This window comes from Artemia sp. Qi Xiang Cuo, chromosome 13, assembly GCF_049724085.1.
Source record: "Artemia sp. Qi Xiang Cuo chromosome 13, ASM4972408v1, whole genome shotgun sequence".
Taxonomy (NCBI): Eukaryota; Metazoa; Arthropoda; class Branchiopoda; order Anostraca; family Artemiidae; genus Artemia; species Artemia sp. Qi Xiang Cuo.
The window spans coordinates 48,699,007-48,712,564 of NC_142806.1; the positions used below are offsets into that span (position 1 = coordinate 48,699,007).

General features: G+C 35.0%; 1 protein-coding gene across 1 annotated transcript in view; it reads left to right on the forward strand.

Moving 5' to 3' along the window:
* Nucleotides 1–13,558, forward strand: part of bma (SCY1-like protein bma) — a 431,463-nt gene that overhangs the window by 305,670 nt on the left and 112,235 nt on the right. The window contains exon 8 of the mRNA XM_089099020.1: nt 9,554–9,671. Coding sequence (XP_088955146.1) covers nt 9,554–9,671 — 118 coding nt within the window. The remainder of the gene's footprint in view (nt 1–9,553; nt 9,672–13,558) is intronic.

Genomic DNA, 13,558 nt, shown 5'->3' on the forward strand with positions numbered 1-13,558 from the left:
ACTTTAATAGATCTGGAAGACGACCAACAGAACAACACACATGAGCCCTACGATATTCCAGGTTAACAATTCGATTTCAAAACAAAACGTGTCTTATATTTCCCTCTGTCCTCTTTTTTGTGCCTAATTAGAAAAAGAGCATGCTATTATTTTGAAAACAAAATCTGCGTAATGTAAATACGATAAGATTTTATTCATTATCAGCACACATGCAATAATATACTGTGATTTATGTGATTTAACTGATTTAATTAAGATAACGATTTATGAGGCAGTCACACTCTACATCAGACAAATTCAGACCCAAAATTTATTTATTTCCATTTCGTCAGTTTACATCTATATATATATTATATATATATATATATATATATATATATATATATATATATATATATATATATATATATATATATATATATATATATATATATATATATATATATATATATATATTATATATATATATATATATATATATATATATATATATATATATATATATATATATATATATATATATATATATATATATATATATAATTCAACAGTCCTCCGAAAGGTCTCTTCTGATGAAAAGGTACACTTTCCAAGGTTAGAAAGGATTGGGGAACGAAATCATTTAAACGTGTACTAAGAATATTTTAAAGAAAGCTGAACAGGAAAACGGATTATTTGTTGTAAAAGTAATGAAAAAGAGAGAAATAATAGTTTTCCAATGGTGGGCATAAAAGGGGTTTCAAGCTAAAGCTGCTGGAGGAGATTAAGGCAGGAGCTATTAAGGAACACCGTAGTTATCAAAGGGATCCATATTGATTATAAAGTTGCTGCATGTTCAAAATTTTTGCCAAATTAGAGAGCTATACTCCAGGAGGATGTCTAAAAGAAATTTTTTGGCACACCATGTTTGAGTATATATTTTAGAGGACCAGAGGGATAAATTTGCTGATCTTAGAATATCGAAATTAGGCTTAAGTGAAGGTGAGTGTCTACAAGTGGGAAGTTGCAGCATTTTACGGCAGATAGAAATTATTTTAATAGACCAAGAAACTCAGACATGTCAAGCGAAGAAAAATAATCTTCGAAAGTATTTGCGGGTCAAGTACACTTGAGGAGAATCTGCTTTCTTTAAGCCAGCCTGGTACCATGAAGAATCGTCCTATCTCGTCCATTACAGCATTTTTGTTTGTATAGTCAAACTATTTAGAATAGATTCGGTGGCCTTGTCATAACTTGTAGAGCTTGAAAAGGAGATCCAAATAAACGGCAGAAAACTAAAAGCAGGCACCTGCTTTCCTCGAAATATTTAAAAAATATATTTAACTTTCCTCGTTTTGTGCCGGAGATAGAGATATTCAGTAGTAGTTATACAGTACTTAGGTCATCAGGAAGTATAAATTTTGTTTTTTCGATTAAAGGGAGCAGAACTGTCTTTTTAAAGTTCAAGAAAGAATAGTCCCTAAAGCTGCTCGGAAGCATACCTGCTCGGAAAGGGCTAAGAATCAGTTTATAGGTATTATCATAATTAATGTGGCTGCTTTGAGAGTCCCCGGTGGTGCCACTCGCTTTGATTAACAAACTTACCGACAAAAGGTAAGTAAATTTTACCGTCTTTTTAGTCAAATTTCACAGTTGAACCAAAATTTTTCGAGCGCTTCCTATGATAGCTAGTCCCCTGGGAAAATTCTCTAATGGACCCTTTGTCTTGGAGACGGTCAACTGTGGCCTCCCAAATGTCTTTAAAGTATCATATGGCCTTCAGAAAGTTATTTTTCTTAGAAACTTCACAATACTGAATTGGTGAATTGATGGATCACAAACCAATGAATTCAATGATGAAAGCATCTTTTTATTTCAATAGGAGTTACAGCTGAAGGCTTGTCGCAAAATCGCATCTTCCGTAGGGAGCATAAGCCTCAATGTGAATTTGGAGGGTGATCATAAGGTGGGTAATAAATTTAGGCTGATAGTTTGTCTTACACGAAAAGAAATAGATGTGTCGATAATGTAAAACAAATTAGAGGTTTCTTATTCATGATCTATGTTCTGGGACAGGTATAAATGTGTGTTTCATTTTGTTAGTTAATAAAAGAGGTTCTGGTGCATTATGTGGGCACCGCTATAGACTGTATGTGGAATGTCAAATGGGAAATCCTAGAGTCAAACGGTAGAGACTTTTACCCGGTACTAAAACAGTTGTTAGAGTGGAATTGCTCAAATATGAATGTTAAAATTATAATTTGGGATTTGCCAAAGACGGAACAAGAGGCAGTTGAATTTTTACAGGATAAGGGGCTGTTGCCCAAGACAAGTGCATAAATGGACATACAATGACTTTATACTTGTATGAAAAGCTGATTGGACAATATTGGAGGTGTTGTGTACGGCAATGTAAGCAAAAAGTCGGTTTGCGTGTAACACGTGGTTTGCTAATAGTAAAACACCATTTCTTACTGCAGGCCATTTCATTTAATTCATTGATTATTTTTCAGCGATTGTGAAAGGCATTACAGTGTTCTGGGCACATAATTGTAACTTGTAATTCTTATTATTTTGTTCATAAACCATTATAACCAGGTATTTGTCTCTCCCTTTTGACTGTAGCATTTCCCATTTGACATTCCACATACAGTATACAGCGGTGTCCGCATAATGCAACAGTACCATAAAAGGTATACTAAAACGGGCGGACACGCCGAACTGAGCCGAGGTTCAGACTACAAAGGACCATCACTTCTAATAAGGCTCTTAGGGATGTAAGAATGAAGCGTTTAGGTGTTGGATACTTGATAAAGAAGAGCTGGTAAGTATGGTTTGGTGATAGTTTATAATGCTACTGGTGGCCGGCGTTTACCCCCCCCCCCAGCAAATACCCCCCGGAAAATGCCACCAGCGGAAAATACCCCCCCCCCCCCAAAAAAAAAAACTCCCCCGAAAGATACCCCCACGGAAAATATCCCCCTGTAAAATACCCCCGCGGAAAATACTACCCCCCCCCAAAAAAAAATGTGGAAAATAAGGCTTTCCAAGTTTGAGAATTTTATTTAAGTTTTATTTTTTAATTTCCCTAGGGGGATGGAATTTTGGTACTTGTGTATTATGCACCACTTACTCAAGTTTACATTGTGTAAAATTCGAGAGCACAACGGTTTTTTTGTTAGTTTCTTCGTTACTTTATAAATAAATTTGCGCTATAGATTTGCACATTGGGGGGGGGGGGGTAAGCATAACGGGTCTGCATGCAGAATGTATTTGGTACAATTATTCTGCTGTTAGATAGATAGACAATTAAGTGTATTGTAAAGCCAAATATAGGGCCCTGAACACAGTAAAATAACATAAATGAATATAGTGAATGAGGGGAGGGGGGGTGTTTCACCCCCGAAAAATGCCCTCCCCCATAGAAAATACCCCCCTCTCCTTCGGAAAGTAGCCCCCGAGGAAAATACCCCCTCCTTGGAAAATACCGTCGTGGAAAACACCCTCCCCCCCCCTCTGGAAAATAAGGTTTCTAAATTTGAAACTTTTATTTGAGTTTTTTTTTTATACTTTTGTTGAAAAGTGCTAAGAAACGGGAAAAAGAGGAATTTACACACCAGAAGTGTATTAGAAACTTAGAAAAAAAACACAAATCCATTTGTTTTGAAAAGACTTCCATATGAACTTCTGCAATTTTTGGTAGTAGCGGGTGCTAAATTAAAAAAAAAAATTGAAGAAGCAAAAAAAAGGCAAACAATCATCAAAATTAAGCTAAAACACATGACACCAAAAAGTTAAAGAAGGTTTTGCTATCCTTTGAAAAGATAGTTGGCTTTGGGAACCAACACATTCTAAATTGTTTAAGTTTTTACGGACAAAAGCGTTGTTAAATTCTACTAGTTTGTTTTTCTTATCTTCCAAGTGTAAAACTACCACGAGTCAGCATTAACAAGCAAGTAACGCACAGAACTAAGAGAAATTGTAATAGACGACCAATCCAAGTTTGAAACGATCAATAAGTAATTGAGATGTGACTTACAACGCCCATGTCTACTTCAGATCATAAAATGACTTGCAATCTACTTAAAAAAAAAAAACAAAAAAACGTTTATTGTCAGTTTGATAAACATATTCTAATATCTATTCCTTATCCTTTTAATGCTGCTTTATTTCTTGAAGTCAAAAAAGTGAAAACATTTAAAATATATTTTGTTTTCAGTACAGTGCAAATTACTTTCTGGTCTTGAGGAGATGTGGGGGTTGTCAGCCCTACTCTTGCTAATTGTTGCTATTTTGAGTTTGAATAGGTTAGTTATTGCTATTTCTGTTCGTATTGGGTTCAATTCATTTATTTATAGTGATTTGTGGTAGTTTTACGCTTATTTGAATTTATTTCTACTCATTTTTGGCTTAACAAGGTGTTGGGTACCGGCAACGGGGGGCAGGGGGAGGGTCATGGCCCCCACCTGGAAATTTGAGACTATATAGTAATTATAAGGGAACCAAAGGAAAAAAGCAGAATAGGGAAAAACCATGGGAAAAATATTTCTTGCCCCATTGTTGGCTGCCTGCCAATAAATTTTGACCCATAATAAGGAAAAATATAAGTTCTAATTTGTGACTGGGTGACCCCTAACAAGTTTTCTACAAACATTTTTTTCTATATGATTTGGTTGGAGCAAATAAAAAAAACAAAAAAAACAAACAAATTCTTCAAACAAATTGGTAAGTAAATAACGATACTTGTCAATAACGAAAGTATAAGAGCCTAACTATTGATATCATTCAGTCAAAGAATCAGCTTTTTATGGTGATCTTAAATATGTATAATTCGTGTAGTTATTAGAACACAAGAAAGTTTGCATAATTATAGAAAACACCAGGAAAACAACTTAATAAGGGACGATTTCGGTAAAAATATGCCGTCAACTTTTGATTGCATTGCAAGAGTACCCATGAGCTGATGTATGAAGCCACAATAATCAGAAATGTTTGCCCTGAACGTAATGCTATATTTCAGTATTTTCCCCCTGAACGGATACGTTTTTTGTGTTTTATTATTAATTGTTTTCCAGGAGTGATGGTGTTTATTTAGTTGTCCCTTTGAAAAAAAAATTAATTTGTTACAGTTATGAAGTTTAAAGGTGTCAAATATACTGGCTTTTGGCACTCAAAAATAAATTAAAAATTTTGCATTAAATATTTTTATTTGATTTTCTTAATTTTGATGTTTTACTTTTAACAAACTACTTTGATAATGCGTTACTTTTTATAAACACTGAGTTTAAAGGCATTAAAAATTTTGATGTGTGAAAACCAAGTTCAAAACTGTCGATATGGTTAAAAAATATCCATCCAACACTTTGGCATTGCTCAAAAGAACTTAATGCTGGGAGTTTGTATCTTAGTATTTGTAAGTAGGCTATTGCTTTCTGTATTTTTTACAGAAAAAAAATGATACATTATACCCACATCGATCTGTACTATAAAAATGTCAAGACTTCCAATAACTTTCGATTATTAAAAAGGGCACTAGGCTTTTCGATTTCCAAACTAGTGATCCCTTTCTGAGTTTCTATGACAACGCTTTCTATAAATACCTTATATGCCCCCAGGGCATAAATTACAACCCTTACCCTAAGGGCTGTGAGGGGGATTGTCATCCTCAAAGACCGAATTTCCCGAATTTTCAACTACGTTAAACAAAATGGCTATCTCATAATTTTGTTTGTATGTGTTTCGGGAAATGGTGGGCGTGGAAGGGGTGTTAGTTGCCTCCCAATCATTTTCGACTATTAAAAAGGGCACAAGCCACTCCAATCTCTAATTGAATGAGCCCTTTTCGAAGTTTCTACGGCAACTACTTCGATATGAAGTGCCCTGGTCTAAAGGAAAAAATAATAAATAATACATTGTGCCAACATCGTTCTTATATACCTCCAGGGCATAACTACAAAACCCTTGCCCTAAGGGTTGTGGGGGAGTACCCTCCTCAAAAAACATATTTTCTCTCTGGAAATCAGTTACTCTGAACAAAATGGCTATCTCAAAAATTTGATCTGATGTGTCTGGGGAAATGGAGGGTGTGGAAGGGGTGTTAGCTGCCTTCCAATAACTTTAGACTATTAAAAATGTCACTGGTCATTCCAATATCCAATCGAATGAGCCCTTTTTGAAGTTTCTACGACAACTCCTTCGATACGAATTGCCCTGGTATGGAAAAAAACAAAAAAAAATAATACATTGTGCCAACATTGTTCTTTACTTAGACAGCTCGATTGCGCTGCCTATGATAACATCCTGAATTGCCTAATGCTCTTTTAACTACCTCTTTTCATCCGAAAAATCAGAAAGAAAAATGAACAGAATTTTAAAGTGGAAGGTAGAATTTTTGTTTCAAGAAAAATTTCTTCTTCTCCTTCCGATGAACCGATATACATGGCGAGCCCAAGATCACAGTATTTATCTTTGAGAAACAGATTAGCCGGGATGACGGTGGAAGCCCGGAGGTTGATATCGATAACCAAACAATAGAGCAAAAAAACGGCGGCGGCTTAGAGACGCTGCCGCCGATAGAATCAGCGGCGGCGTCAACGCGCTGATGCAACCTCTGCGGCGAACCGCCGTTTTTTTTCGGCGGCACGCCGCCGACTTTTTGGCGCGGCTTCGGGGTCTAATTTGGGAAGCTTAATTTTCCACGGGGGGTACTATTTTTTTTGGAGGGTGGGGGGGGGGGTATTTTCCGCGGGGGTGTTTTCCAGGATGTATTTTCCGGGTGGGGAGTATTTTCCGCAGGGGGGTATTTTCCGGGGTGGTATTTTCCTGGGGGTATTTTCCGCGGGGGGGGGGTATTTTCCGTGGGGGGAGGGAGTATTTTCCGCGGGGGGTATTTTACGGGGGGTATTTTCCGGGGAGTATTTGCCGGAGGGGGGGGGCTCGCCTAGACCAATGCTACTTGGTGACTAAGAAGACCTCAGGGCAAGTGAGGGCCGCATTGAAAATTTTATGGTATTATAGCTACGTGAAATTTAGTTTTGTAAATTGGTTAATTTTTTAATCGTTATAAGTGTGTTAAGTCTTGCCATTTGCCTCGAATTTTGTTTGCAATAAAATATATTATATTATTTATGCTTGAAAGACAATTTCCATAGCTGAAAGCATAACCCTGGAAATGACGTGATCCCCTTCGAATTGAAATCCTGAAAGTGGACCTGAATAATATTGTAGCGATTACCTAGCAAAAATTAAAAACTTAGTCATAGCAAATACAATTGAAACCTTGGATGTAATTCGTGATTGAAAGCATTGTTTCTAAATACTATTTCGAAACTTGTGAATTGTATAATGTCGAGACCTGGACGCTGGAAACACATTCTCAGAGTTAAGTAGCTTGTTTTGTTTCTGTACAAAGCGGATCCCAGCGAAACTCTCACCAGTAACATCAGCACGTCATATTATGTGCTAAGCTCTTCGTTGGAGGTGTACTATTTTGTAGCAATGCTGTATTGTATTGAGTCGAGGAAGAAATTCACTCATTCGTTCACAGAAGAGAATCTCATAATTATAAAATTCAGCTCGAAGAAAAAGAAGACTTTGAACGAATCCCAATTTTAGCCTTGACAGTTGAAGCACTTGTTGAAAATAGAATAAAACAACACAAATTTTTTCAATTGAAAAAAAGGAGTAAAATTAAAAATTGAAATGAAGAAAAATCATTCCGTATATGAGAAGGGCTGCTCCTTTGACGACCCTCACTCCGTATGCTAATATCTTAATTTTTTTTAAATACTTTTCGTTCAAATACAACGGCCGATGTTATTGAGCAGTCTTTCTTGAAGAATTTTGACAAAACCTCAAACTTTCGCGTGAAAAACGAGGGTCGAGGAAGGGGATGTCCGCCTTCCCCATGTACGGAATAATTTATGTTTATTATAATATTTAATGTTGCTTCTTACATTCAGTTGAAAAAAAACTTGTTTTTTTATTCAATTTCTGATTATTTTTCTAATCATCCTGGAAAATAACCCACCCCCTCCGTGAAAAATTTATCCCGGAAAACTTCCTCCTCATGGAATTCCACCCTTGGCAAATCCCCCCCCCAAAAAATATCTCCCGAAAAATTTTGTATATTTTCTAATAACAAATACTCTGTGTAAACAATGGGCAAATTGCATAGCTTACAGCCCTTTTCCTAGGGGCTGTGGGAAACTATTTAATCCCCAGAGGCACCTATAAACTATGCTGAACCAAATGGCTATCTCGGAATATTTCTCCTGATGTGTTGTGGGGAAAAGGGCGTAGGAGGGGAACTAGTTGCCCTACAATCTTTTTGGTTACATGAGAGGAGCACTATAACTTTTAATTCCCGTGCGAACGAACCGTCTCTTGATCTCCAAGGGCCAATTATTTGATACGATCACCCCTGAAAAAATCAACAACAACAAAACAAACAAATAAAGACACATCCGTGATCCGTAATCTGGCAGAAAATATAAAATTCCACATTTTCGTAGATAAGAGCTTGAACCCTACTGTACAGTGGGGTTCTCTAATATGCTGAATCTGATTGCTTGATTTTTATTAAGATCGCTTGACTTTTTGGGAGTGTTTCCTCCCTTTTTTAATATCAGGCAAATTTTCTCAGGCTAGTAGCTTGATGGGTAACATTGAACTTAATGAATCTTTTATATTTGGAATAAGCATAAAAGCAAATACTTTTGATGGATTAATTGTTATCAAAATTATTCTTACTATAGTTTTCGTTATTATTGGGCCAACTCACTCCTCACTTACCGTTCGCTACTACTAACTATTTGAATACAATATCATCAAAAAAGCTGGAATAATACCATATAGATCACTTTCTAGTTTTTGAACAAAGTTTGGCACGGAAGAATATCTTTTTTTAATTCGAAAAATAGTATCGTAAGTGTAATAGTACGAAATTACCATACATATACGTGCTTTTAATTGCTTTTCTACTATTTTTATTGATGATTCTAATTAATAATGTTTAATAATGATGATCTACTACTACTAATTAATAATGATGTTTATTTATGCTTATTAACTGATGTTTATTAATGATGTTTATTAACTAATTAATAACTACTACGAATTAAAAATGATCTACTACTAATTAATAATGATGAAATATTATTCCGACAACGAGGGTTCAATTTACCTCCATCCCTCTAAATTGATAGCTCAAGTCTAGGAAAGGGATACAGAACTTTAGCTACTTCAAACCTGAAGTTGAAACGAAGAGGTATGATTCTTGTTTTTGTTTTTTTTTTCGGAGGGGGGGTGTCATAGCTAAATAAATCGGTCACTACTTAATTAGTTTCAACATTTTTTATATTTCTCGAGATGGTAAATCTATAAAGCTAAGGTCAGACCTTTATGCTGCCTGGTGTTTTAAATCGTTTTGACATTTTTGACCGAAAAAAAAATCAAATAAAAGTTTAGAAAATGAATCAAAATAACAATTGCAAAATGACTGAGCATCTATAAACTAATAAAACACCCTTACCAATTAAAGGTCTTTCTTTTATTCGCAATAATTTTCTTACAGTGCCGATCCAGCCGTGGGAGCTCTTCAGTACCTTGATCTTCTGCCAATGAAAGACCCAGGTCAAAAAGCACAGTTCTTTCGTTCCACCCTTTGTGATGTTTTCATTTTAGTTCCAAAGGTAAAGGAAATTTGTTCTTATGTCCTTCCTACTCTGCTATAAGTTTATACCTCACTTAAAATGTAGCTTCATTTTTGTGGACAAGATAGAAGCGACATGTTGGATCGAATTAACCACCAGGAAATGGGCAGTACCCTTCAGGAAAATAAACAGAAATAGTCTTTTTCTGATGTTGTGGGAAAATAGACGGTTTCTCAAGAAAAGTCAGTGATTAGAAAATCTGATTTAAACATGAAACAAAAAAAGGTACTTGTGTAGCAAGCGGTAAGTGCGCTATAAGTGAATTTTTGTTAATGCCAATGAAATAAAACAAAATAGGATAAAAATATAATAATTCAGAAACAAATTTGGGCTATACATTTGCACATCAGGGATGGGGGTAAAGAATAGCATATATTAAATACGTAACCTAACCTAACCCAACCCAGGTACCTTTTAGTCCCCCTAAACTCTAAAAAATAAAGTTTAAATACAGTTCCCGGAGTGAGAAACCGTTTGTTTCTACCTCACAAGGCAGTGAAAACATGATTTCATAAAGATCTTTGCAATACAATTGTCACGCGCTTACCGCTTTCTACACAAAGAACCCCCCAAAAAATATGTGGTCTCTTTTCTCAGATTTCCTAAGCATTCCAATTTCCTTTTCAATGCGAGGCCTTTCCTTAACCTAGTCCTTAATTTGTTGCTTGTTTCACATACTGGGAAATTTGGTTCTGCAAACTATGCAAAAAAAAAATCAAGGTGCAATTTAAGCTACCCCCCCCCCCAATAAAAAAGGCTTAACATATATATGTGTCTGGATTCTTATTTATTCTTACATAGTTGATGTATTAGTCTACTAATCATCTACTTCCATCAGAGGCGGTTTTAGGGGGGGGCAGAGGGGACACTTGTCCCGGGTGCAGAAATTTTACGGATGCAATGTTTCGAATAAATAATCTAACGGTTGTAGTCATTTGTAATTTTTGAAATTTTGTTTTTATTAGCGCAGTTAATAAGTAGAAATAATTAATGAATTATTGATTAATTAATAAAATGAATTGAAAATAAAAAAATTCAATAATAATAATTAAAACGGTACTTACGTATTATCCCGACCCCTCTCAAGTTCTTGATCTGATCAAAACCGGTCTCTTTGTCTGTATTCGGAGATAATTAGATTTGCCTGAGTGAGACAAACTACCATGCAGGTATATTCTAACTATATATTTAATATACAGAGTTGGTTAGGTTGCGTATTTGATATAATACGTACTGGGCGGCCTGCTTTCCATAATTCTCTGTTATAGATTCCATAATTTTGTTATAAATTATTATATATTCATCAGATTTTGGTATATTCCATTATGATTAACCTAACTTCCCCTCTTGAGTCTGGTCAGGATAATATGTAAGTACCATTAAAACAATGATATTAAAACAATTAATAATAATCAAATTATTGAAATAAAAAATGAACTATTAGTTAATTAATAAATTGAAAATATTTTTATTAATAAGTGAAAATTTTCTTAAAATTTTTGCTTTAAAATTTTGTGGGGGACAGGGGGGTGGATGGGGTGCTAATGAAGATTTTGCCCCGGGCCCAAGAAAGACCAGAACCACCACTGTGTTCCATCCTGTACAATCATTTTGAAAAACAAAAAAAAAGTCCTTCGCTTGTTTGCGCTGATCCAAGAAAGATCCAAAGATCCTATATATTCGAAGATAATAGTATTTATCTCATTATTGAAAGTTTTGTAAATTTAAATACTAAAATGCATTTAAATAGTAGCTTAAGGTTTGTGTAAACACGCTTAAGACAATTATTTAAATAGTTATTTTAATGTTCTGGAAAGTGTACCAATATTTATTACGTTTAAAACACTGAATGTAACGAAAGCATATTTCGTTTGGTAAATTAAAACCGTCTAAATCAAAAGTTTTCCTTTCTTTTTAAGCATTGTACAATCTTCAAGAGCAAGAATATAGAATTGAATTTTAATATAAAATTTGTCTTTATAGTGAAAATTCAGTATTGATTTTGTGACATAAAGTTGTTTCACAAGTCTTTTTCTTGATTAATTAAAAGACAAAATCTGAGAAGGTAATTCATTGAAAAAAAACGTAAAGAACTACGTTAAACCAAGAACACGAAGAAAAAAGTCTAATAATAATTCAAACTAAAAACAAACTAAAAAAAACTGTCAATGAATAAATGAGACGTAAAGCAAACAGAAATTGCAATGAATAATCAAATCAAACTTAAAACAAACAGAAATTACAAAAAAAAACAGGAGATGGGTTTGAAAACAGAAAATAGCAAAGATGGAAGTAGGCTTATAGCCCCAAATCAGTCTAAAGCCCAGGGCATCAATTGCACTTAACAGAATTAAATAAAAACAGCAATTTTTTTTAACTGAAAGTAAGGAATAATATTAAAACTAAAAACGAACAGAAATTATTCCGTATCAGAAGGGGTTGTCCCCCTCCTCAATACCTTGCTCTTTACGCTAAATCTTTAGCACTTTTAAAAAATCTTCCAATTCTAATTAAAGGGCCCCTGTGTTTCAGTAGCTCTTCTTAAAAAATTGGGACAAACAGTCAAACTTTAGCATAAAGAGCAAGATATTGAGGAGGGGCAACCCCTTCATATGTGAAACAATTTCTCCTTGTCTTGAGTTTAAATTTTGCCCCTTACTTTCAATTAAAAAGGAAACGCCCCTTCCTTCGTTTTTAAATGATGCCGGTAAATCAGGCTCACCCTCCATGAAATATTCCGGCCCCCTCACGGGAAAATCCTCTTTGGAAATCTCCTCCCACGTAAAATACACACCACCATAAAATTCCAGCCAGACAGTTCCATCCTCGCTGAAAATCCCCCCTCTCGTAAAATTTCTTGCGGACCATTCAGCCTGAAAAATTCCCCTTAGTATAGATTCATGTGAAAAACATTTTGGTTTCTAGTCGTTTTCTCAATCACTCCAGAAATCCCCCCTTCCGTAGAATTTTTCCTGGAAATTGAAACACGCTGAAAATAGCCCCCGGATAATTCCCCCAGAATATCTCGTCATGCAAAATAAAGTTGGTGAAGAAAAAGTAAGACATTTAAAAAGAATTTCGTATGGGAATTATGTCAGATTCCCCCAGTGTAAATTCCACTGGAAAATTTACCCCTCCAGAAATTTCCCTCCTCAAGCAAAATACCCCTTATGAAAACCCACCCCAAGCACAAATTCCCCTCCCAAAAAAAAATGTCTATATCAAAATGTTATTGTCTCAATAACAAATATTAAACGTAAACAATGGGCAAATTTCATAACTTATAGACCTCTTCCCACCGATTGTGTGGGGGGGGGGTCACTTTACCCCTAAGGACATAGTTATTGGATCTTACAACTATACTGAACTAAAATGGCTATCTCAAAATTTTTATCAGATATCTTTGCGGAAAAAGGGCGTGGGAGGGAGCTAGTTTGGTCACTTAAAAAGGGTACTAGAACTTTTAATTTTCTTTTGAATATACCTTCTCCTGATCTTTTAGAAACATTATTTCGATACGATCACCCATGGGGAAAAAAAAACTACGCCACCGCGATCTTTCTTCAGGCAAAAAAAATACAAAATTCCACATTTTTGTATATAAGAGATTGAAGCTTCTACAGTACTATACTCTAATACGATGAATCTGATGGTGTGAAGATTCTTGTGAAGATTATTTCAAAAATCGGGGATTTTTTTCAGATTCGTAACTTTTAATGGGTAACACTAAACTTGGGGAATCTTTTATATTTCGAATCAGCATGATACGCTGATTCTTCTGATGTATCTATTGATATCAAAATTCACACGAACTGTTTGAATCATTTTCTTTCGAGCTGTATGTCTTTTTATTTGTCATAATTAAA